General features: G+C 46.3%; 1 protein-coding gene across 4 annotated transcripts in view; it reads left to right on the top strand.

Moving 5' to 3' along the window:
- LOC149430695 (voltage-gated potassium channel KCNC1) overlaps positions 1-27,312 on the top strand; it is a 200,185-nt gene that overhangs the window by 155,005 nt on the left and 17,868 nt on the right. For all 4 annotated transcript variants that reach the window (XM_089666089.1, XM_089666087.1, XM_089666088.1 and 1 more), the window contains exon 2: positions 4,004-4,937. In XM_089666089.1, the coding sequence (XP_089522215.1) occupies positions 4,004-4,937 (934 nt within the window). The remainder of the gene's footprint in view (positions 1-4,003; positions 4,938-27,312) is intronic.

The following is a 27,312-nucleotide window of genomic DNA, read 5'->3' as shown; positions in this document are numbered from 1 at the left end:
ATGGGATTGTAGATATGGAAGGGATGGGATTGTGTATATGGAGGGGATGGTTTGTAGATATGGAGGGGATTGTAGACATGGAGGGGAAGGGAATATAGATATGGAGAAGATAGATTGTAGATATTGAGGGTATAGGATTGTAGATATTGAGGGGATGGGATTGTAGATATGGAGGGGATGGGATTGTAGATATGGAGGGGATTGTAGATATGGAGGGGATGGGATTGTAGATATGGAGGGGATGGGATTGTAGATATGGAGGGGATGGGATTGTAGATATGGAGGGGATTGGATTGTAGATATGGAGGGGATGGATTGTAGATATGGAGGGGATGGGATTGTAGATATGGAGGGGATGGATTGTAGATATGGAGGGGATGGTTTGTAGATATGGAGGGGATTGGATTGTAGATATGGAGGGGAGGGGATTGTAGATATGGAGGGGATGGATTGTAGATATGGAGGGGAGGGGATTGTAGATATGGAGGGGATGGATTGTAGATATGGAGGGGAGGGGATTGTAGATATGGAGGGGATGGATTGTAGATATGGAGGGGATGGGATTGTAGATATGGAGGGGATGGGATTGTAGATATGGAGGGGATGGGATTGTAGATATGGAGGGGATTGGATTGTAGATATGGAGGGGATGGATTGTAGATATGGAGGGGATGGGATTGTAGATATGGAGGGGATGGATTGTAGATATGGAGGGGATGGGATTGTAGATATGGAGGGGATGGTTTGTAGATATGGAGGGGATTGGATTGTAGATATGGAGGGGAGGGGATTGTAGATATGGAGGGGATGGATTGTAGATATGGAGGGGAGGGGATTGTAGATATGGAGGGGATGGATTGTAGATATGGAGGAGATGGGATTGTAGATATGGAGGGGATGGGATTGTAGATATGGAGGGGATGGATTGTAGATATGGAGGGGATGGATTGTAGATATGGAGGGGATGGATTGTAGATATGGAGGGGATGGGATTGTAGATATGGAGGGGATGGATTGTAGATATGGAGGGGATGGGATTGTAGATATGGAGGGGATGGGATTGTGTATATGAAGGGGATGGATTGTAGATATGGAGGGGATGGATTGTAGATATGGAGGGGATTGTAGATATGGAGGGGATGGGATTGTAGATATGGAGGGGATGGGATTGTAGATATGGAGGAGATGGATTGTAGATATGGAGGGGATGGGATTGTAGATATGGAGGTATACACGGATGGAAGATCGGACATACACAGTATACACAGATATAAGATCGGTCATGCGTGGTATACACAGACAGAAGGTCGGTCATGCGTTGTATACACAGACAGAAGGTCGGTCATGCGCGGTATACACAGACAGAAGGTCGGTCATGTGCGGTATACACAGACAGAAGGGCGGTCATGCGTTGTATACACAGACAGAAGATCGGTCATACGCGGTATACACAGACAGAAGATCGGTCATGCGCGGTATACACAGACAGAAGATCGGTCATGTGCGGTATACACAGACAGAAGATCGGTCATGCGCGGTATACACAGACAGAAGATCGGTCATGTGCGGTATACACAGACAGAAGATCGGTCATGCGCGGTATACACAGACAGAAGGTCGATCATGCGTTGTACACACAGACAGAAGGTCGGTCATGCGTTGTATACACAGACAGAAGATCGGTCATACGCGGTATACACAGACAGAAGATCGGTCATGCGCGGTATACACAGACAGAAGATCGGTCATGCGTGGTATACACAGACAGAAGATCGGTCATGCGCGGTATACACAGACAGAAGGTCCGTCATGTGCGGTATACACAGACAGAAGGGCGGTCATGTGCGGTATACACAGACAGAAGGTCCGTCATGCGCGGTATACACAGACAGAAGGGCGGTCATGCGTTGTATACACAGACAGAAGGTCGGTCATGCGTTGTATACACAGACAGAAGATCGGTCATGTGCGGTATACACAGACAGAAGGTCCGTCATGTGCGGTATACACAGACAGAAGGTCGGTCATGCGTTGTATACACAGACAGAAGATCGGTCATGCGCGGTATACACAGACAGAAGGTCGGTCATGTGCGGTATACACAAACAGAAGGTCCGTCATGCGTGGTATACACAGACAGAAGATCGGTCATGTGCGGTATACACAGACAGAAGGTCCGTCATGTGCGGTATACACAGACAGAAGGGCGGTCATGTGCGGTATACACAGACAGAAGGTCGGTCATGCGCGGTATACACAGACAGAAGGGCGGTCATGCGTTGTATACAGAGACAGAAGGTCGGTCATGTGCGGTATACACAGACAGAAGGGCGGTCATGTGCGGTATACACAGACAGAAGATCGGTCATGCATGGTATACACAGACAGAAGATCGGTCATGTGCGGTATACACAGACAGAAGGTCCGTCATGTGCGGTATACACAGACAGAAGGGCGGTCATGCGTTGTATACACAGACAGAAGATCGGTCATGCGCGGTATACACAGACAGAAGGTCGGTCATGTGCGGTATACACAAACAGAAGGTCCGTCATGCGTGGTATACACAGACAGAAGATCGGTCATGTGCGGTATACACAGACAGAAGGTCCGTCATGTGCGGTATACACAGACAGAAGGGCGGTCATGCGTTGTATACAGAGACAGAAGGTCGGTCATGTGCGGTATACACAGACAGAAGGGCGGTCATGTGCGGTATACACAGACAGAAGGGCGGTCATGTGCGGTATACACAGACAGAAGATCGGTCATGCGTTGTATACACAGACAGAAGGTCGGTCATGTGCGGTATACACAGACAGAAGGGCGGTCATGTGCGGTATACACAGACAGAAGATCGGTCATGTGCGGTATACACAGACAGAAGGTCGGTCATGTGCGGTATACACAGACAGAAGGGCGGTCATGCGTTGTATACACAGACAGAAGGTCGGTCATGCGCGGTATACACAGACAAAAGGTCGGTCATGCGCGGTATACACAGACAGAAGATCGGTCATGTGCGGTATACACAGATAGAAGGGCGGTCATGTGCGGTATACACAGACAGAAGGTCGGTCATGTGCGGTATACACAGACAGAAGATTGGTCATGTGCGGTATACACAGACAGAAGATCGGTCATGCGTGGTATACACAGACAGAAGGTCGGTCATGCGCGGTATACACAGACAGAAGATCGGTCATGTGCGGTATACACAGACAGAAGGTCGGTCATGTGCGGTATACACAGACAGAAGGGCGGTCATGCGCGGTATACACAGACAGAAGGTCGGTCATGTGCGGTATACACAGACAGAAGATCGGTCATGTGCGGTATACACAGACAGAAGGTCGGTCATGTGCGGTATACACAGACAGAAGGTCGGTCATGTGCGGTATACACAGATAACATTTCGGTCCAACAAGGGCACACAGGTAGCATCCACTATTATGCACAATGGTGGTTTGTATAGATGGGTCCTCTGAAGGTGAGCAGTAAGGAGTTGGCCAATCACCATCATGTCCCAGGTAGGGGCCGTCTCAGGTGAGTTTTGCTCAGTCTTAAAGGGACACCCCGATTCCTGGTAAGGACAGCTTCTCGGGCTATTCTTATTTCTGGGCAGAGTAGAGAACGGTGAAAGCTTTTTTTAGTCAGTCTGTATCCTGTTGGTGAGCTTTCCATTAACTTCCCATTCCAGACATACAACTCCCCTCTTATAAGCTACAGAGAAGGTGCCCCCATTTGGACATTTCCCAGCCCCCCATGCCATTACTGGTGACAAGACGAATCTACCCAGTGGGGGCCCAGACATGAGATCACCCTAGAGACAGACTTTAATCTGGGTTAGCGAGGTGTTTCCTTCCTTTTCCATTCCATCCTTCTTGTTGAATCATCAGCTGACATATTTCTGTAACATGAAATGTAAGATTCAAAGTCCTACAAAAAAGATGAGATGCCTGGAGAAGGTTTACTAATGTCTCTCTTTTCTCTCTTCTTCCAGTACGTGGCCTTTGCTTCGCTGTTCTTCATTCTGGTCTCCATCACCACCTTCTGCCTGGAGACTCACGAGCGATTTAACCCCATAAAGAACAAGACCGAGATTGAAACAATCGGAAACGAGACCCAGGAACGCCACTACAGGGAGTCGGAGACAGAAGCCTTCCTGACCTACATCGAAGGGGTCTGTGTGGTCTGGTTTACATTCGAGTTTCTCATGAGGATCACTTTCTGCCCAAACAAGGTGGAATTTATCAAAAATACTTTAAACATCATTGACTTTGTAGCCATTCTGCCTTTCTATCTGGAGGTTGGACTTAGTGGCCTGTCTTCCAAAGCTGCTAAGGATGTCTTGGGCTTCTTAAGAGTTGTTCGATTTGTGCGAATTCTTCGAATTTTCAAGCTGACCAGGCATTTTGTAGGCTTGAGGGTCCTAGGACATACCCTCCGTGCTAGCACAAATGAGTTCTTGCTGCTTATCATATTTCTGGCATTGGGAGTTTTAATTTTTGCTACAATGATCTATTATGCTGAGAGAATAGGTGCTAATCCGAATGATCCTAGTGCCAGCGAACACACACATTTCAAAAATATTCCCATTGGCTTCTGGTGGGCTGTCGTCACCATGACCACCCTTGGCTACGGAGACATGTATCCTCAGACGTGGTCAGGCATGCTCGTGGGAGCGCTGTGTGCTCTTGCTGGTGTGCTGACTATTGCAATGCCTGTACCCGTCATTGTGAACAATTTTGGAATGTATTATTCCTTAGCTATGGCTAAGCAGAAGCTACCAAAGAAAAAAAAGAAGCATATACCACGTCCACCCCAACCGGGATCCCCAAATTATTGTAAATCAGTTGTAAACTCTCCACATCACAGTACGCAGAGCGACACTTGCCCGCTCGCACAAGAAGAGATTTTAGAAATGAACAGAGCAGGTAGGAAACCGCTTAGAGGAATGTCCATTTGATCATCATCATCCATTCCTTGTAGTGAATTAAGATTCAATCAACCTTCTTGTCTAGAAATGCTGAAGGCATTTATCCATTGATGGGGCCGGATCACACATTGCAGGTTATGTGTGAGAGGAACACAAGATTTCTACGCTGAGTCAGTAGAAGTTGTAGGGTAGGTGACGCTTATTTTTCCTAGCTGGAAGGAGAACCATTTGCTGCACAGGAGACTCTGGGACTGAGACTGGCAGTTCACCTCCTCACCAATCAGCTGGGTAGATGCGGAAGAGGGGAACGGAAAGATGGAAATGGTTCAAAGCATAACCACAGTAGAGAAATGATACCGATAATTGCAGGTAGATCTGTAGCTTAATGTACTAAAGCAGAACAAGCCGCTCACTAGGAGCTCAATCTAGCCGTAATCTAGGAATGGTACTCTTTAGCATGTAAGGGCATCTCGTACATTATATTCTGAGCAGAAATAGTATTTTTCAAGGCCAAGGTCATGACCACAGTAGGAGGACTTGCCTATAAAGGAAGGCAATTGCCGTGCATCCGGAAGTTGTGCTCGCTGTGTGACAATCTGATCCATGCCAGCAATATGCCCAGAAACAGCCAGTCTTCAGGATTATGCATTGTGTGTCATGGCTAGTGGCCATTTCTCCATTGTCTCAGTTTTATGAGATGTTTTCAATGGGGCAGTGATCTGATCATTTCCCCATGCTCTACCTCTACCTGTGGAATATTAGCCCAGGTATATATGGAGAACATATGGAAACCAATACAGTCATGATGATGTGCATGCAGACAGATGTAGGCTCTAGAGGTGTGCCTGTATATAGACAGATATAGATGCACACGACTCATAAAGCCAATTCTCCACAGTCCTTCACCAGCAAACAGGAATCAAAGAATATGCAGGGAGTCAGCAGAATTCTTCTGTATAATTATCCAGACCTTTGGCAGCAAATTGCAATCAGTCATTGAGTTGTTCTCTCTTTTGTGTTTCCATATCATGCATGCTGACCCATAATGTGGGAACAACAAAGCCCGCCAGACTTTTCCTGCTAATGCTTCTTGCTCGCTGTCGGGGACATTTTCAAATGCAGAATTTGTAAATTGGATATTAATGGAGATCAATATCTGACGCTCACTCACACCCTTCTGGGAACGTTTAGTGAAACTTTGTTTTTCCCATATCAGAAATTCATCACGTCATCCCTTTATGTAAGATCTGCGTCTATGATTTGTCATCTAGATAGAGTCATTCTACTCTAGGACAGAAAACCATTGTCAGCGGGATTGAATTAACTAGGCCGAGGATGAAAGGAAAACACCAGAATTAGTCTTAGATACTGAATGAGCACATGATATACATCATGAAGATAAACGAACGCATAATGCATGTTACAGAGTCACATGAAATTACTGTACCATACCCAGTGGGGACACCATCTGCACCATACCTGATGGGGGTGTCAACTGCACCATACTTGATGGGGGTGCCTACTGCACCATACCTGTTGGGGTTGCCCGCTGCACCATATCTGATGGGGGTGCCCGATGCACTGTACTTGATGGGGGTGCCTGATGCACCTTAGCTGATGGAGGTGCCCACTGCACCATTCAAAGTGGTATGCCCACTGCACCATACCTGATGGGGGTGCCAGCTGCACTATTCAAAGTGGGGTGCCCACTGCACCATGTCTATTCAGGGTGCCCACTGCACTTTTTCATGTGGGAATACCAAGTAGGGTGCCCGCTGCACCATACCTTTTAATAGAGCCCAGTGTGCCATACATGGTGGGGGTGTACCCACCATAATAAGTGGGGTTGCCCACTGCACCACACTTATTGGAGGTACCATCTGCACCATGCAAGGTGGAGTGCCCACTGAATAATTCCTAAGGGAAGTGTTCACAGCACCATACTCGGGGGGGGGGGGGGGTTAAAATGCCCAGACTAAATTTTTATAGAAATTTTATATTAAACTCATACAATCTACTAGGATATACCCTCCCTATACCAGAACTTCACCTGAACCTACTCTACGGAAGCAGCAATTTCCTCATACTGATATATACAAGTGGCTGCACATGTACTTCTTGGCACTATATTCATTGTACAGTCCAGACAGCTTAGAGCCCCTCCATTATTTCTGCTCTGGAACACTATCTCCCAGAATAGGACCACCCGAATCTACTGATCTTCCTCTATGTACAAAGTGCCTGAAAAGTGGGACATTCCTGCAGGGATAGGGCTCTGCAGTAAACGGTAATTCTACGTCTCTTACTTCTCTAAGTAGATCTAACATTTCTAGAATTATACACAAATCTACATTTATCTCATCCCTTTTATTGTAATGGAAGTCTTAAAAAACGAAGAAAGCAACCAAGCTCTTCCGCTAGAGCGCTGGATCTGTCCTTGAGGGGTTCCTAAAGACAAAGGTTAACATAAGGGTGACCCCTCTGACACAACTGTGACCCCCTGACAAGAATGTCACCTCCAACACAAGTGTGACCCCCTGAAACAAGTGTGACCCCCTGACACAGTGGCCTCCTGAAACAAGTGTGATCCCCAGACACAGTGACCCCCTGAAACAAGTGTGACCCCCTGAATCAAGTGTGACCCCATGACACAGTGGCCTCCTGAAACAAGTGTGACCCCAAGACACAAGTGTGACCCGCTGAAACAAGTTTGACCCCCTGACACAGTGGCCCCCCTAAACAAGTGTGACCCCCCAGACACAATAACTCCCTAAAACAAGTGTGACCCCTAGACACAGTGATCCCCTGAAACAAGTGTGACCCCCAGACACTGTGACCCCCTGAAACAAGTGTGACCCCCAGACACTGTGACCCCCTGAAACAAGTGTGACCCTCTGAAACAAGTGTGACCCCCAGACACTGTGACCCCCTGAAACAAGTGTGACCCTCTGAAACAAGTGTGACCCCCAGACACAGTGACCCCCTGAAACAAGTGTGACCCCCAGACACAAGTGTGACCCCCTGAAACAAGTGTGAACCTCTGACATAGTGACCTCCTGAAAGTAGTGTGACCCCCAGACACAAGTGTGACCCCTCGACACTCACCCACCAGCTACATGACCAACATTACTGCCTGAAGTGATCATTCGATCTTCCATTTTATCTTTTCACTGGTATTATTTCATCATTTAAAGGCCAGCTGCGGGATGAATGATCCTAAATTGTTTTATGATCAAGTGAAGTGCTCAGTAAATACAAACGTCCAGTTCTTGAAAATGCATTAGGTCATGTGACCTACTGAAAACTTAATGTGACATGGCCGCTTGACCAGACAATATGATCACCAGACAGTATTATGATCTGGCAATATGATGACTAGACAATATGATGACCAGACTGCATGATGTCCAAGCAGTATGATGACCAGGCAATATGAAGACCAGACAGTATGATGAACTGGCAGTATGATGACCAGACAATATGAAGGCCAGGCAGTATGATGACCAGATAGTATGAAGGCCAGGCAGTATGATGAGCTGGCAGTATGATGACCAGACAGTATGAAGGCCAGGCAGTATGATGACCAGACAGTATGAAGGCCAGGCAGTATGATGAGCTGGCAGTATTTTGATCAGGCAGTATGATGACCCGTAGCTGGAAGAGGATCATGGAAATAATAAGCAGCCATCATGCCCAAAGCTACACGGGGGGGAGAAGAGTCACAGAGCTAGATTTTCCAGACAGCTGTTGCTCAAGGTATGTGGTATACAATAAATGTGAAGCTAGAATTGGTCTTTAATATATACAATGAACATTTCTGTCTTCAAACACTGCAACTCAACAGGCCTACATTTCCTTAGAGCTAGGTTTAGATTTAGAGTTAGCATTAGGGTTAGGGTTTGGGTTGGCTTTGAGTTTGGGTTGGGTTGGGTTGGGTTTGGGTTGGGTTAGGGTTTGGGTTGGGTTAGCATTAGGGTTTGGGTTGGGTTAGGGTTTGGGTTATCCCTAAGGATATGAGGGTCACAAAATCCGTTTGATAAAGGAAAATAAGAAACCATGTAGTTGCATTGAAAACTAACAGCAGGAGACCACAGCATTAGGTTTTTTGAGCTGATTATAATCTTCTGCTCTGAGTCTCAGAGTCTAGGGGGGGGGTTTAAGCAGTCAATGCTGGTTCAGGCTGTTGATTCTACCCCAACAAAACACAAAGGCCCCAAATCTGTATCCTGATCCTCCAGTTCTCAGAGTCTGTGTGTTTCAGGGAAAAATGGACTTGAATCCAAAGTAAAACTACTCCAAAGGTCCCCCAGGCACATACCTGCCAAAGAATAGAGCCCCCTCAGATGCCAGGGCCTATGGTCAGTAGGCAAGAGGCTAGCTTGCAGTCTCTTCCAAAAGCCCCTGTCCCAGTTGAGTCTGTCATAGAGAGGGTGAGGGTTCTGAAGAGGATCTGGGTGAGGGTTAGGGTTCAGGTTATGGTTAGAGGATTATGGTGAGGATGAAGGTTAGGGTGAGGGGGTATGGGTGAGGGGGTTAGGGTGAGGGTTCTGTTGAGGATCTGGGTGAGGGTTTGGGTTCAGGTTAGGGTGAGAGTTTGGGTTAGGATGAAGGTCTGTGCAAGCGTTTTGAGGGGTTTGGGTGAGTGGTCTAGGGAGAGGGGGGTTTGGGTGAAGGTTTAGGGCTTAGGATGAGGGTTTTGGTGATGATCTAAAAAGAGAGTAACTGTTCATGGTAGGGTTAGCATGAGAGAGTAGGGAGGGGTTAGGGTGAGCGTTCAGGGGAGGATCTGGTTGAGGGTTAGGGTTCAGGTTAGGATGAGGGCGAGGTTTCACCAATGGTTTGGTGAAATTTGGAAAAAAAGACAATTTAAAAAAAAAGTTTATTAGAAAAGCCTGCACTGGAAGAGGCTTGCATTACAAGACATAATTGTCCTACTATACTGACTCATTATTGTGAATTTCTGATTCTTCCACTTTATTCATTTAGTGAATTTCAAAAGAAATTGTGGAGAATCTCAGAGACGCTTACACTCACCTGCCTCTTTATTAGGTCCACCTGATCAATTGGATGGTAGCACAAATTGATAGTCAGCTGATCACATGGCAGTAACTCAATGCATTTAGGCATCTAGACGTGGTGAAGTTCACTTGCTGAAGTTCAAGCCAAGCATCAGAAAGGGGAAGAATAGGGATTTTAGTGACTTTGAACATGGCATGGTTGTTGGTGCCAGATGGGCTGGTTTGAGTACTTCAAAAATTGCTGATCCACCGGGATTTTCATGCACAACCACCTCTAGGATTTACAGAGAATGGTCAGAGGAAAATGGGCAGACTGGGCAGTAAGTCAAATAACCACTTATTGAAACCAAGGTATGCAGAATACCATCTCTGATCACACAATATCTCCAACTTTGAAGCAGATGGGCTTCAGCAGCAAAAGACCACACTGGGTGCCATTCCTGTCAGCTAAGAACAGGAAACAGAGGCTCCAATTCACACAGGCTCACCAAAACTGGACAACAGAAGATTGAAAAAAAATTGTCTGGTCTGATGAGTCTCGATTTCAGCTGCGACATTAAGATGGTGGGGTCAGAATTTGGTGTAAACAACATGAAAGCATGGATCCATCCTGCCTTGTATCAACGTTTCAGGCTGGTGGTGGTTTTATCATGGTGTGGGGGAGATTTTCTTGGCACTAGCAAATTGGACCTTATAAAGTGGCTGGTGAGTGAATATTGTTTCTAATTTTTAGAGACTCTTTAATGACTGGCATAGTACCGCGGGATTGGCATAAGGCCAATGTGGTGCCAATATTTAAAAAGGGGTCAAAATCTTTCCCAAGTAATTATAGAGCTGTTAGTGTAACTTATATAGTTGGGAAGATACTGGAGAGTTTAATAAAAGACCACATAGATGAGTTCTTGCTGGAAACACATATTGTAACAGACAGCGTGGATTCATGAAAGACAGAAGTTATCACACAAATCTGATTTCTTTTTATGAGGAGGTGACCAAACCCTTGGACAGAGGGGTGGCGGTGGACGTGGTATACTTGGACAGAGGGGTGGATGTGGTATACTTGGAAAGAGGGGTGGCGGTGGACGTGGTATACTTGGACAGAGGGGTGGTGGTGGACGAGGTATACTTGGACAGAGGGGTGGCGGTGGACGTGGTATACTTGGACAGAGGGGTGGCTGTGGATATGGTATACTTGGATAGAGGGGTGGCGGTGGACGTGGTATACTTGGATAGAGGGGTGGTGGTGGACGAGGTATACTTGGACAGAGGGGTGGCGGTGGACATGGTATACTTGGATAGAGGGATGGTGATGAATGTGATATACTTGGACAGAGAGGTGACAGTGAATGTGGTATACTTGGACAGAGGGGTGGTGGTGGACGTGGTATACTTGGACAGAGGGGTGGGGGTGGACGCAGTATACTTGGACAGAGGGGTGGCGGTGGACATGATATACTTGGACAGAGGGGTGGCTGTGGATGTGGTATACTTGAACAGAGGGGTGGCTGTGGATGTGGTATAGTTGGACTGAGGGGGGGCTGTGGATGTGGTATACATGGACAGAGGGGTGGCTGTGGACATGGTATACTTGGACAGGGGGACTGTGAATGTGGTATACTTGAACAGAGGGGTGGCGGTGAACGTGGTATACTTGGACGGGGGGACTATGGATGTGGTATACTTGGACAGAGGGGTGGCGATGGACGTGGTATACTTGGACAGAGGGGTGGCGGTGGACGCAGTATACTTGGACAGAGGGGTGGCGGTGGACATGATATACTTGGACAGAGGGGTGGCTGTGGATGTGGTATACATGGACAGAGGGGTGGCTGTGGACATGGTATACTTGGACAGAGGGGTGGCTGTGGATGTGGTATACATGGACAGAGGGGTGGCTGTTGACATGGTATACTTGGACAGGGGGACTGTGAATGTGGTATACTTGGACAGAGGGGTGGCGGTGAACATGGTATACATGGACAGAGGGGGTTGTGGACATGGTATACTTGGACAGAGGGGGTTGTGGACATGGTATACTTGGACAGAGGGGGCTGTGGACATGGTATACTTGGACAGAGGGGGCTGTGGACGTGGTATACTTGAACAGAGGGGTGGCTGTGGATGTGGTATACATGGACAGAGGGGTGGCTGTGGACATGGTATACTTGGACAGGGGGACTGTGAATGTGGTATACTTGGACAGAGTGGTGGCGGTGAACGTGGTATACATGGACAGAGGGGGTTGTAGACGTGGTATACTTGAACAGAGGGGTGGCTGTGGATGTGGTATACATGGACAGGGGGACTGTGAATGGGGTATACTTGGACAGAGTGGTGGCGGTGAACGTGGTATACATGGACAGAGGGGGCTGTGGACATGGTATACTTTAATTTTGCAAAAGCATTTGACACAGTTCCCCACACACGGCTAATGTGTAAGGTAAAGTCTACGGGCTGGAAAAATCTGAATCTAAAAGGATAGAAAACTGGATGAAAGATGGTATTCAGAGAGTAGTGTGTAGTAGTGTTATTGATTCATACTCTGCATGTTCTAGGGGTATCAGTGGGGTACCCCAAGGTTCAGTGTTATTAGTGGGGTACCCCAAGGTTTAGTGTTATTAGTGGGGTACCCCAAGGTTCAGTATTAGTAGTGGTGTACCCCAAGGTTCAGTGTTATTAGTGGGCTACCCCAAGGTTCAGTGTTATTAGTGGGCTACCCCAAGGTTCAGTGTTAGTAGTGGTGTACCCCAAGGTTTAGTGTTATTAATGGGGTACCCCAAGGTTCAGTGTTATTAGTGGGCTACCCCAAGGTTCAGTGTTATTAGTGGGCTACCCCAAGGTTCAGTGTTATTAGTGGGGTACCCCAAGGTTCAGTGTTATTAGTGGGGTATCCCAGGGATCAGTTTTGGGACCCTTACTTTTTAATATATTTATAAACAATATGGGGTGTGAGATTATAAATCCCATTTCAGTGTTTGCAGATGACACCAAGCTGTGTCGGGGAATAACGTCCTTACAGGATGTCTCCAACTTCCAAGCCGACCTCAATGCTCTGTGTAATTGGGGGACTATGGGGCCAATGAGGGCTAATGGTGATAAATGTAAGGTTCTACACTTGGGGCTTAAGAATATGCATCATACATACTAGGGGGGTAAAACTGGGGGGTCAATGGTGGAGAAGGATCTGGGGTTCTGGTAGATCACAAGCTTAATAATGGAATGCAATGCCAAGCTGTTGGTTCTAAAGTGAGCAAAATCCTCTCTTGTATTAAAAGAGGTATAGACTCCAGAGAGAGAGAGATATATAATACATAAGGGGGGGATATGATCTCCATGTATAATACATAAGGAGGATATGATCTCCATGTATAATACATAAGGGGGGGATATGATCTCCATGTATAATACATAAGGGGGGGATATGATCTCCATGTATAATACATAAGGGGGGATATGATCTCCATGTATAATACATAAGGGGGGGATATGATCTCCATGTATAATACATAAGGAGGGATATGATCTCCATGTATAATACATAAGGGGGGATATGATCTCCATGTATAATACATAAGGGGGATATGATCTCCATGTATAATACATAAGGGGGGGATATGATCTCCATGTATAATACATAAGGGGGGATATGATCTCCATGTATAATACATAAGGGGGGGATATGATCTCCATGTATAATACATAAGGGGGGATATGATCACCATGTATAATACATAAGGGGGGGGGATATGATCTCTATGTATAATACATAAGGGGGGATATGATCACCATGTATAATACATAAGGGGGGGATATGATCTCCATATATAATACATATGGGGGGATATGATCTCCATGTATAATACATAAGGGGGATATGATCTCCATGTATAATACATAAGGGGGGGATATGATCTCCATGTATAATACATAAGGGGGGATATGATCTCCATGTATAATACATAAGGGGGGGATATGATCTCCATGTATAATACATAAGGGGGGATATGATCTCCATGTATAATACATAAGGGGGGATATGATCTCCATGTATAATACATAAGGGGGGATATGATCACCATGTATAATACATAAGGGGGGGATACGATCTCCATGTATAATACATAAGGGGGGATATGATCTCCATGTATAATACATAAGGGGGGGATATGATCTCCATGTATAATACATAAGGGGGGATACGATCTCCATGTATAATACATAAGGGGGGATATGATCTCCATGTATAATACATAAGGGGGGGATATGATCTCCATGTATAATACATAAGGGGGATATGATCTCCATGTATAATACATAAGGGGGGATATGATCTCCATGTATAATACATAAGGGGGATATGATCTCCATGTATAATACATAAGGGGGGATATGATCTCCATGTATAATACATAAGGGGGGGATATGATCTCCATGTATAATACATAAGGGGGGGATATGATCTCCATGTATAATACATAAGGGGGGATATGATCTCCATGTATAATACATAAGGGGGGATATGATCTCCATGTATAATACATAAGGGGGGGATATGATCTCCATGTATAATACATAAGGGGGGATATGAACAAATATGTGTAAATACATCAGTGGTTCATATAGTGAACTTGGTGTAGTTATTCCCTCTGAGGTCAGTACAGAGGACAAGGGGACGCTCTTTGTCTGGAGGAAAAGAAATTTAATCTCCAAACATGGAAAGGTTTCTTCACAGTAAGAGAGGTGAGAATGTGGAATAGACTCCCTCAGGTGTTGGTTGTGGCCAGCTCATTGGATTGCTGTAGGAAAGTCCTGGATTCTTTCTTGGATACACAGAATATAACTGGATATAACATTTATAGGTGAAGTTGATCCAGGGAATATCCGATTGCCTCTCGGGGGATCAGGATGGAATTTTTCCCCTGCAGGAGCAAATTGGATGGAATCCTGGTCTCAGCCCCCTTCTAGACTGGATACGCCATGCAGTTTTGGCAGATTGGTGCAGTTAACTAAAAAGTCCCACATGTACGGCTTGTCTCTTGAACTAGATGAATGTTTTGTGAACATCCAGTGCACTGCTTTCACCTGGATTTTTTCTGCCACCGAGAGGGTTATGGGGGGACAATATTATGCAATTCATTATACTATTACTCAGGATGAGATGGGACCATTCCCTCAACAGTTCCTTGGTTCCTGCTAATAGCTTTGATCTCTGTCTGGGATTGGGCCTATGCTTTAAGTGGGCAAACACCAGGTCCTCTCTTAGTATCTTCACCCAGGTATACTCTCCCAGTGCTTCCACATCATGTAGCAATTGTCTGATTTATTGGGGTGTGCACAATTGCACATGACATCCTATCAGCATCTCAGCCCTTGGTTCCTTAATGACAGCCGTGCCAATATCGTCATATGCCTCCATAGCTCCACTTTCATCTAGGTCACCCCAGCAAATTCCATAAGGAGCTCACTGGTGGCTGACAGTGAGAGCCGAGGTGTGTCCGGGTTCATGTTCTTGTTAGGGAAGCATTGCTCAAACTCTGGTTCTGGCAGTATGGTGACTTGACTTGTAAGCTGTATCTAAGAGACACGTTAAAGCATCCATGCACAACTGGACAGTCTTCCACCACATCTTCAGCTCTTGGATGGGGTGTTCCTCTTTGCTGCTTCACTGTTTGACCCCTGACATTGGGGCATTCTAGTTTAGCCATCTTCTCTTTGTATAGTTTGAGCAGTTTCCCTGGGGATGGCCCAATTGGACAGCCTCAGCTTTGGGATGGTGGCCTTGGCTGTTTCTGAGGCGATGTTCGCGTTCTGCATGAGGGGACATCCACTCTTTGTCTCTTGTGGAAGTATTCTTGGCTGTGCTTTAATGTGAATACACTGAAAGTGAGCGTCCAAGTAAATTCCTAATTTTTTAACTGATTCTTGCCCAAGCAGTACAGAAGCCACCGATTCCATAGGCAAAAGTCCATTCACTCTGGCTCCATTAAACAGTCTCGGGGATGTCTTTTTGAAGTTTATTTGCTTGTAGAACTTGTAACAGGAGAGAGGTTTGGGTGGTATGGGATACTCCGTAATGGCTAGTAACATCAATGACAAGACAATCTAATCCCTCACAGCTGAGGGCCATAAGGTATCCTTCTGAACAGTCTTAAAGCCTCACAGCTGAGGACCATTGTACAGTTGTAGGTAACCAATACAACCCCAGAACAATGCACAGTACAGGAAAGCACTCTTCACAAAGCTCATAGTCCAGAATCCTGCTGAGGACAGGGGAGCGGTCAATATCTGAGACCCAATGAGAACTGTTTAGAGACAGCTGCCGATGGCACCCCAAAAGTAGAACAAGACACAGTCACTAGAATCCTATGCTCAGGGCCGTACTCACAATGTCTCTCCAGGACAGCTGAACTTTTCCAGTTTCTAACACGTATCTCTATGTCTCAGGACAACTGCACAGTTCCCAACTTCCACCAGACACTCAGTGAGGGAGCAGTTAATACAATGCCACAGTACAGCTACACATTTTCAAGCTTGGACCCAGCACTCTTCAGTGAGTCCTTCAGACCAGATCCTTAGGAGAGGGTGTTTAGTTAGCTCTAAAGTTGAGTAGGAATAGTCCCCCCCCCCACTCTGCCACAGATGGAACCTCAATGAACATCAGCAAACTCCACCCAAAACTGACTCAGATGGGCAGAGCCCCTGAAGCTGTAGAATTTCAACAGGACAAGAACAAGGGCTGCTCCAGACCCCAGACTATTTATACTCTATCCAGCCACCTACTGGGCTTGCCTCCCTAGGAATGGGCGGCAGCACACATTCAAGCTTCCCATTTGCCTCTCTATCTTCTGGAAGCCTCCAGAATGCAGTGGAGAGCAGTCAAGCCTGCAGCCAATGAAATCTAGAACAGTCCAAAGGAATCGATAGCTGCTCCATTTATTTCAGAGGAGCCAAAAGAACTACATTTATGCCAAGGAATATCCGATTGCGTTTCGGGGGATCAGGAAGGAATTTTTTCACAGCAGGAGCAAATTGAATCGTGCTTTGCTGGGTTTTTTTGCCTTCCTCTAGATCAACTGTGGGTATAGGATTTACATTTTTTTTGTTTTAATGGTTGAACTGGATGGACTTTTGTGTTTTTTCAGCCAGACTAACTATATGTAACTATATCCTAGCAACCTACCTAGCAGGGGCTACACAAGCTCTGCTGTGTCCCAGGAGCTATTAGGCGAATATTAAGGGAGTAAGTCAGACAGGCTTTGGGGGTGCCGGCAGAGGTCTGCAGGGGTGGCGATCATATTGCTGTACCTTGAATTTAATGTGATAATAAACCTCCAACCTGATCCCCGAGCCCCAATCCTCTTCTGGGTTCCCTTGCCAGCACTCCTAGCTCCTCCCACTTCGGAGTACCCCCCCTAGCAAGCCGCTTGCTAAGGAGGGTACTCATGCAGGCTTGCTCTTCAGGCCCACTGCCTGCATCCATTGACACAGATAGTGGGGCTTTGCTAGCTCATCATAGGATTTGATTGACAACAGCAGGAGCCAAGGGCTCCCACTGCTGTCAGTCTGCCCTGTGAGGAAGGAGAGAACAGCTGCTCTTATAACAGCGTTGCATCAAGATTGGGCTAATGTCAGTATAGGGGGGCTGGGGGAGGGGGATCCTGGACACAAAAGGTTTGTTCACTTAATGCAGAGAGTACAGAGAATGAATTAAGGTAAAAAGACACTTTAATATTGTGCTAAGGTTGTCACTCTGGAAACATGCAAGTACTTCATACTCTACCCACCCCATAGAATCCCACCCCAGAAGGCTCCCTGAGAGCAGAGGAGGGCGATGGTTCAGCTCTTCCCCAGGACCATGTATTATATGCAGAATATCACGGAGGGGATTGGTCAGTCAGTTGTCTGCTCAATGAACTCTCCGAATGACCGGATCCAGAGCTGAACAACTATGGAATTCTGTTCTGTTCCTCTGGGTGAGAAGTTGGTACCGATTGTCCCTTTCATTATCATCATCGCACCCCCTTTGTCTTTTCTAGATCACACTGAGCCAGTTCATCATCTTAACCACCTAATGTGCTAATGATCAGTAGTAGTGCTGGTGGGATTTCCTGAAGTAGAGACCATGGTCCACTCCAGCTGCAGAACTGCCCAGTGCACAGTCAGTACCAGTATACTAGTGTACCAGGACCAATATGCCAGTAGCAGTAAACCAGTACCAGTTCCAGAATACCAGTGACAGTGTCACGGTTCCAGTATGCCAGTATCAGCCTACCAGTGCCAGTGTAGGAGAACCAGTATACCAGTGCCAATGTACCAGTTTCAGTATACCAGTAGCAATATGCCAATACCAGTAAACCGGAACCAGTTCCAGTATACCATTACCTGTGTAACAGTTCCAGTATCAGTGTACCAGTACCAGTGTATCAGTACCAGTATACCAGAACCAGGATACCACTTCCATTATACCAGTACCACCAGTTCCATTATACCAGTACCGGTGTAACAGTTCCAGTAAACCAGTATCAATGTACCAATTCCAGTACACCAGTATCAGAATACCATTACCAGTGTATCAGTATCCCAGTACTAGTATATCAGTTCCAGTATACCAGAACCAGTGTACCAGTACATGAGTACCACTGTACCAGTACTGGTATACCAGTAGTGTACTAGATCTAGTATGCCAGTACCAGTACCCAGTGTACCAGTACCAGTATGTCACTACCAGTACCTCAGTATCAGTGTACCTGTTCCAGTCTACAAATACCAGTGTACCAGTACCAGTATGCCAGTACTAGTGTACCAGTAGACAAGTACCAGTGCCAGCATACCAGTACTGTACTCATACCAGAAGAACAGGACCAGCATGCCAGTACCAGAATACCATTACCAGTGTTCCTGTACCAGTATACCAGTAAAGGTGTAACAGCTCCAGTAAACCAGTATCACTGTACCAGTACCAGAACCAGTGTACCAGTTCCAGTATACCATTTCCAGTATACTAGTTCCAGTGCACCATTATCAGTGTACCAGTGTAGCAGTATGTCAGTACCAATATAACAGTACCAGTACCAGTGTACCAATACCAGTATGTCAGTACCAGAATACCACTACCACTGCACCAGTACCAGAATCAGTGTACCAGTGTACCAGTATGTCAGTACCAGAGTACCAGTATACCAATACCAGTGTACCAGTACACAAGTACAAGTGCCAGCATACCAGTATCACTGTACCTGTACAGCAGTACCAGTATGCCAATATTAATATACCAGTACTAGTGTACCGGTGCCAGTGTACCAGTAAACAAGTACCAGTACCAGCATACCAGTGCCAGTATACCTGTAGCAGTATGCTGAGCTGTAATATCATGATTGGGCCCTGACTGAGGGAATAGATATTTATCCTGGGAAGAATACATACAAGGTATACAGACGGTTGGGGGGGAGGGAATATATACACTATATTGTCAAAAGCATTGGGCCAGCCATCGCAATCATGTGATTCAGGTGTTCCAATCCCCTCCATATCATGTGATTCAGGTGTTCCAATCCCCTCCATATCATGCGATTCAGGTGTTCCAATCCGCTCCATATCATGTGATTCAGGTGTTCCAATCCCCTCCATATCATGTGATTCAGGTGTTCCAATCCCCTCCCAATCATGTGATTCAGGTGCTCCAATCCCCCCCATATCATGTGATTCAGGTGTCCCAATCCCCTCCATGGACACAGGTGTATACAATCACGCCCCTAGGCATGCAGACGGCTTCTACAAACATTGGTGAAAGAATGGGTCGCTCTCAGGAGCTCAGTGACTCCAAGCGTGGTCCCGTGATAGGTGGCCACCTGGGCAATAAGTCCATCCGTGACATTTCCTGGCTACTAAATATTCCACGCTCAACTGTTAGTGGGATTATAACAAAGTGGATGCCACTGGGAACAACAGCTACTCAGCCACCAAGTGGTAGGCCATGTCACATGACAGGGCGGGGTCAGTGCATGCTGAAGCGCACAGTGCGCAGAAGTCGCCAACTGTCTGCAGAGTCAATCGCTAAAGACCTCCAAACTTGGTGTGGCCTTCAGATGAGCCCAACAACAGTGCGTAGAGAGCTTCATGGAATGGGTTTCCATGGCCGAGCAGCTGCATCCAAGCCTTCCATCACCAAGTGCAATGCAAAACGTTGGATGCCATGGTGTAAAGCACGCCGCCACTGGACTCTAGAGCCATACAGATGTGTTCTCTGGAGTGACCAATCACGCTTCTCTGGCAATCCAATGGACGTGTTTGGGTTAGGTGGTGGCCAGGAGAACGGTACTTGCCTGACTGCATTGTGCCAATTGTAAAGATTGGTGGAGGGGTGTTCCTCAGGGGGTGGACTTGGCCCCTTAGTTCCAGTGAAGGGAACTCTTAAGGCGACATTTTGGACAATTTCATGCCCCCACTTTGTGGGAAGAGTTTGGGGATGTCCCCTTCCTGTTCCAACATGACTGCGCACCAGTGCACAAAGCAAGGTCCATAAAGACATGGAGGAGCCAGTTTGGGGTGGAGTCACTTGACTGTCCTGCACAGAGTCCTGACCTCAACCCCATAGAACACCTTTGGGATGAATTAGAGCGGAGACTGCGAGCCAGGCCTCCTCCCCCGACATCAGTGCCTGACCTGACAAATGTGCTTCTGGAAGAATGGTCCAACCTTCCCATAGACACCCTCCTAAACCTTGTGGACGGCCTTCCCAGAAGAGTTGAAGCTGTTATAGCTGCAAAGGGCGGGGCCAACTCAATAATGAACCCTACGGACTAAGACTGGGAGGGGCCATTAAAGGTCATGTGCGGGGGAAAGGGCGGGGCCAACTCAATATTGAACCCTATGGACTAAGACTGGGGGGCCATTAAAGGTCATGTGCGTGGAAAGGGCGGGGCCAACTCAATATTGAACCCTATGGACTAAGACTGGGGGGCCATTAAAGGTCATGTGCGTGGAAAGGGCGGGGCCAACTCAATATTGAACCCTACGGACTAAGACTGGGGGGCCATTACAGGTCATGTGCGTGGAAAGGGCGGGGCCAACTCAATATTGAACCCTACGGACTAAGACTGGGGGGCCATTAAAGGTCATGTGCGTGGAAAGGGCGGGGCCAACTCAATATTGAACCCTTCGGACTAAGACTGGGGGGCCATTAAAGGTCATGTGCGTGGAAAGGCAGGTGGCCCAATACTTTTGGCAATACGGTGCACTTATCCCTGGAAGAATACATACAATACGGTGGATTGGGGGGGGTCCTGATTGATGGAATATATATTTATCCTGGTAAGAATAGATAGGAGAATTTGGGGGTCCTGATTGGAGGTGACAGGTCCTCTTTTATATGATGTTTACCTTTCTTGTCCAGGAGTCACACCATCTTTTTTTCTAGTCTTTGTGGTGATTTCCTGGATCCACAACACTTGTTATTTCTGCACATAGATGAGATTCAAAGGATTTTTGTCACAGAGCAGAAAAAACTTTGTGACGTCATTGAAGAAGACGGAAGAATTTTCTGAACACGATATTTCGTGTTAATGAACATTTATCAGTTGACTGTGCCGCCTTTCACCATTTCCAGTTCTTTTAGCGTAGAATAATATACGCGGCGGAATAGAAAGCAGCAGGATAATGGAATCTTGGTAGTTGAAGAAGAGAAGTTGAAGGTCTGAGACACGGCAGGGAGAATTGATGAGTATTTTATAATATTCCAGTATTTTGGAGTAATAAATGACGGTCTTCTATCAGTGCAGGGAATACGTCCCCCCAATAGTATCATGTATGGGGGGCTCTCCGTACTTCCATCGTATTGTGTTCTGATCACATATCAGCACATCAATTCACAAACAAAATTCTTTGCCCAGTCACAAAAAAAAAAAAATTGCTGTTTCCTGCCCACAAAACAGATTGATTGTTTGGTAAAACGATTTTTCTTTCTTTTCTGAGTATTCTAAACATTCACTTTTAAAACTCACTGAAAGATTGTATTCCTGACACCAGACTCTAATATGTGGAGAAATGACTATTGCTGCCCAGACACACCAGGAAACCCAAAAACACAAAATGTCCTATATGCCAGCTTCCCATTTCTTGGATGTGATGGCTGCATTTGTTTTCTTTTGTTAGGATTTTTTTTCCTTTTTTTTCACCCAGTGATCCTGCCAGTAAGTCTGTTTTTTTTCAGTGTCCTATAACAGACCAAGCTGCCCAGCACAATGAGAAGTGAGAAGTGTGAGGCAAAAGCTGGCCATACACTAATAGATTTTTGAACAAATGTTTGTACAAATATTTAGATGAAAATTCTTTGTACATTTGACAGCTTTTTGAATGTCATTTTGAAAGTACTTCAAAATTAAATTTTCTTTTACCATTTGATTTTGGAATGGGTGAGCTTCACCCAATGAAAACCACATACGTTCAATGTTAAAAATGCGTTCACTAGAGAAAAAAGTTCCGTCCTGTCCCTTGAAATTTTCTTACCATTGCTGCTGAAATTGAATATAAATTTGGCCTTCTAAGAGTATTCTGAATAGATCCTGCACCCGTGGCTGTCAGAATACCCAGCAGTGACTGCAAATTTTCTGCCCGACCCGACTTTTGTGGAGCTGGGTGGTGCTGACAGGGGCCACCCATGGAACAAAATTTGGGCAGGTGTCAGCCAACATTCGATCCATGTATGGTCAGCTTTAGGCAGAAAACTGGCTCTGGCATTTACTCTTTTCCAGCCAGCAGCTAGAACAATATCATGAATATTGCCATATGAAGGGCGAGCTGGTAGACTGATTCTATATGAGAGACAACAAGGCCTGATGTGACATCAGAATATGACACATTGAAAGCAGCAGATCAGGAATAACAGATATCTGTAGCAGCCAATCAGTTATCATCATACAGAAATAAGGAAAGAAAACTGAATGCACAGCCCAACCCTAATCTCTGAACTCGGTCCCTATCAGTTCCAAGTCTCTTCTCTCATATTTACTTACTAAAGAACAACACAGGCCTTTCCATCTGTATGTTCATCCTGCACGTGTGTGCGTGTTTGTGTGAGTGGCAGGGGGAGAGGTCTTAATGTATCTAATGGTTTTTATTTTAAGTTACTAAATTTTATTACACAAGAGGACAAGCATATGGCCCACATGATGGTGGACTAGATGTGACAGGTTCTCTTTATGGAGACATCAAGGGTCTATTAGAGTCCTGTGAACCTGGAAGTGATCACAGCTGAGAACACGATACATCTATACTAACCTATACTTAGCAAACATTGCTACAAATGGCATTATGCACTGCAATGGGTGCAAGCCGTCATGCAGCCCTCTCTTGTAGTCATTGTATGGCACTTTCCACAATAAAGATACTCAATGTTTACTATATTTTGCACATTTACTTCTGTCCATGGATGACATGAGATCCACTCTTTACTCCTGTCCACAGACAGCTCAAGGTCCACCCTTTACCTATGTCCATGGATGGCGCAAGGTCCACCCTTTACCCCTGTCCATGAATGGCTCGAGGGCCACCCTTTACCCCTGTCCATGGATGGCTCAAGGTCCAGCCTTTACCCCTGTCCATGAATGGCTTGAGGGCCACCCTTTACCCCTGTCCATGGATGGCTCAAGGTCCAGCCTTTACCCCTGTCCACGGATGGCTCAAGGGCCACCCTTTACTCCTGTCCATGCATGGCTCGAGGGTCACCCTTTACCCCTGTCCATGGATGACTCAAGGTCTCCACCCTTTACCCTTGTCCATGGATGGCTCGGGGTTTAACTCTTTACCCCTGTCCAGGGATGACTCGAGATCCACCCTTTACTCCTATTCATAGGTGGCTCAAGGTCCACCCTTTACCCCTGTCCATGGATGGCTCGATGGTCACCCTTTACCCCTGTCCATGTATGGCTCGAGGGTCACCCTTTACCCCTGTCCATGGATGGCTTGAGGGTCACCATTTACCCTTGTCCATAGATGGCTCGGGATTTAACCCTTTACCCCTGTCCATGGATGGCTCGAGATCTACCTTTATCCCTGTCCATGGATGGCTCGAGATCTACCCTTTGCCCCTGTCCATGGATGGCTCAAGGTCCAGCCTTTACCCCTGTCCATGGATTTCTTGAGGTCCACCCTTTACCCCTGTCCATGGATGGCTCGAGGTCCAGCCTTTACCCCTGTCCATGTATGGCTCGAGGTCCACTCTTTACCCCTGTCCATAGATGGCTCGAGGTCTACCCTTTACCCCTGTAAATGGATAGCTCGAGGTTCACCCTTTACTCCTTTCCAGGGATGGCTCAAGGTGCTCCCTTTACCCCTGTTCATGGATGGCTTGAGGTCCACTCTTTACCTATGCACATGGATGGCTTAGGGTCCACCTTTTACTCTTGTCAAGGGATGGCTAAAGGTCAAACCTTTACCCCTGTCCAGGGATGGCTCGAGGTCCACCCTTTACCCCGTCCAGGGAAGGCTCGAGATCCACCCTTTACTCCTATCCATAGACTGCTCAAGGTCCACCCTTTACCTATGTCCATGGATGGATCGAGATCTACCCTTTACCCCATGCCCGTGGATGGCTTGAGGTCCGCCCATTACTCCTGTTCATAGATGGATTGAGGTTCACCCTTTACCCCTGTCCAGGTATGACTCAAGAGCCACCCTTTTCTCCTATCCATGGATGACTCAAGGTCCACCCTTTACCCCTGTGCATGGATGACTTGAGATTTACCCTTTACCCCTGTCCATGGAAGGCTCAAGGTCCATTCCTTACCCCTGTCCATGGATGGCTCAAAATCCACTCTTTAACCTTGTCCGTAGATGGTTCGAGGTCCAACCTTTACCCCTGTCCATGGATGGCTCGAGGTCCACCCTTTACTCCTGTCAATAGACAGCTCAAGGTTCACCCTTTACCCCTGTCCATGGATTTCTCGAGATCTGCCCTTTACCCTTGTCCATGGATGGCTCGAGGTCTGCCCTTTACTCCTATCCAGGGACGGCTCAAAGTCTACCCTTTACCCCTGTCCATGGATGGCTTGAGGTCCACCTTTTACACCTGCCCAGTGAAGGCTTAAAGTCCATCCTTTACTCCTCTCCAAGGATGGCTCAAGGTCCTCCCTTTACCTCTTTTTTTTTGGATGGCTTGAGGTCCACCCTCTATTCATGCCCATGGATGACTCCAAGTCCTCCCTTTACTCCTGTTCATGGTTGGCTCAGGTTCCACCTTTTACTCTTGTCTAGCGATGGCTCAAGGTCCAACCTTTACCCCTGTCCAGGGATGGCTCAAGGTCCACCCTTTACCCCTGTCCAGGGATGGCTCAAGGTCCGCCCTCTACACCTGTCCAGTGATGGCTCAAGGTCCACCCTTTACCCCTGTCCAGGGATGGCACAAACCTGAGCTTAGTTCTCATGGCACAGGAGCCACCAATTCTCACATGGTGACACCAGTGTTTGTATCAGGAACCAGACTTACAGCTCCTGGTTGTTTCCTTCCCTACCCAACATAATAATTCACGAACAAAGGCTCACAACTCCACGCACTACAAAGTGCAATATGCAGAAATATTTTCATAGCTGATATGACTTAAAGCTAATTGACTTCTATTGGTTACTACACCTTGCTAGTTGATGCTCATGGATTGCTGTAATAGGCTCCAAATAGATGTTACCTGCAGATCAAAACTTTAACCTTGCTTGTGCTAAAGCAGAGCTAACCCAATTGATTCAGTGGTTCCCCAAGACAGTTACATTCAAGGCATGCCATGGATAATAACTGTCACGGTTGCTTGTGCTCTCATCAAGTCATCATCTCGTCAACCCATCAAGTGACTAGTATAATAACTGATCATATGTGTAGCACAATGGTAACTTCTGATCAAACAGAGGCTAAGATGGCCACTTCCTTGACTTTGGAGGATAGGAAGTTTTACTTCCACCTTATTGTGCGTGTAGCGGGACCCCTGTGGAGACCAGCAGTTTGTAGGTCCCTAGGTCTTTTTCCACTATCGCTACACAGTCAGGCACACATGCAAATTCTTTCTCTCTTGGCTAAAGAACCAGTCTAGGGTGTTGGCTTTCTGTTGTTTTATTTTAGAGTTGAACTTAGATGGGTATTGGGGAAAGTAGGATACTCCAATAACTTGATATAACAAGCTTTGAGGACATGAACTTGTCTCTTAAAAGTTTGAACTTTTGGAACTTTGAACACTGTGTAGCAGATAGTGTGTGTGTGTGTGTGTGTGGGGGGGGGTGGTTCTACATAGCAGTAATGAGGAGGTTAAGCCTTCCTCGGTGGACAGTCCAAGCAACAGCCCCTTCTTTAGCAATGGACCAGAAATGCTCTTCCGGACAAACTCCTTAGCAAACACCTGGCTGACCTTCTAACACTTGAGAGGGATGATAGTGATCTCCTTGTGGCAGAAAGAAGACCCAGCTGCTCCCTGCTCCAGAGTATTTATGCTTTCTCCCAGAATCCTCTAGACCGAGCCGCCTAGAGATTGGCTGGGGCTAGATAAATATTAAGCTGCTGATTAATAGGCTCCCACCTCTATTACCCAGAGCTCCTCCAGGTGAACTAGGAGAAACAAACAGTCAGACAGCCCCTGGAACACAGACCAGACCAAATGAATCAAACCCAGCTCCCCTGGTTACAGTAAATTTACCCAAGAGAACAAATAACTCCACTGACTACAATGTTCGTGAAATAAATGTACGTATCCTGAATAGGAGGGTGATTCTGTATGTCAATGTTATATGATGTAGAAATGCTGATTGGTCCTATAGGGCTTCAAAGACCAAAGTTTAGCTAAATCTCCCGACTGGTATATAGAAGGTCTTTATATATTGATTATTTTATTAGTCTGTCATCTCTTTTTTATTATCCTTCTACTGTTCCATCCCTCTCACTGACCACATATAAATGAAAGATTCAAAAATGATAAGCCTATGGGGGGAGCAGTAATGAAAGGTCTGGGGGGGCAGTTGATTGAGTAGGGGGTAGTAAGGGGTAGGTGATTGCCTGTTGCCACAACAAGAAGGATGCCTGGAAAGTGGATGATGGAAAAATTCTGTTACTCTGATAAAACCAAGTAGTGCGCAACTGCAGTCAGTTGAGGAGAGGAATCTGAATAGGTGATTAGGAACGGAACTGGTTCCATGTGCACCAGATGAGGTGGATTAGCCTATCACAATGGCAACAGAAGACTTGATTATATTGTTGCAGTTCCAGTAATGGGAATGGACCCCTGAATGGGATAGGCTGCACTACAACAATACCCATCAAGACTTCTCCTACAATTCCGAAATCAAGGAGACCATTAAAAACAAAAGTTATGATCAGTCATTATA

This window comes from Staurois parvus, unplaced genomic scaffold (genome assembly GCF_062004578.1).
Source record: "Staurois parvus isolate SC_StPar_1 unplaced genomic scaffold, SC_StPar_1.0 ptg002521l, whole genome shotgun sequence".
Taxonomy (NCBI): Eukaryota; Metazoa; Chordata; class Amphibia; order Anura; family Ranidae; genus Staurois; species Staurois parvus.
Note: the sequence above shows the minus strand (reverse complement) of the source record. Positions and strands in the feature narration are given on the sequence as shown.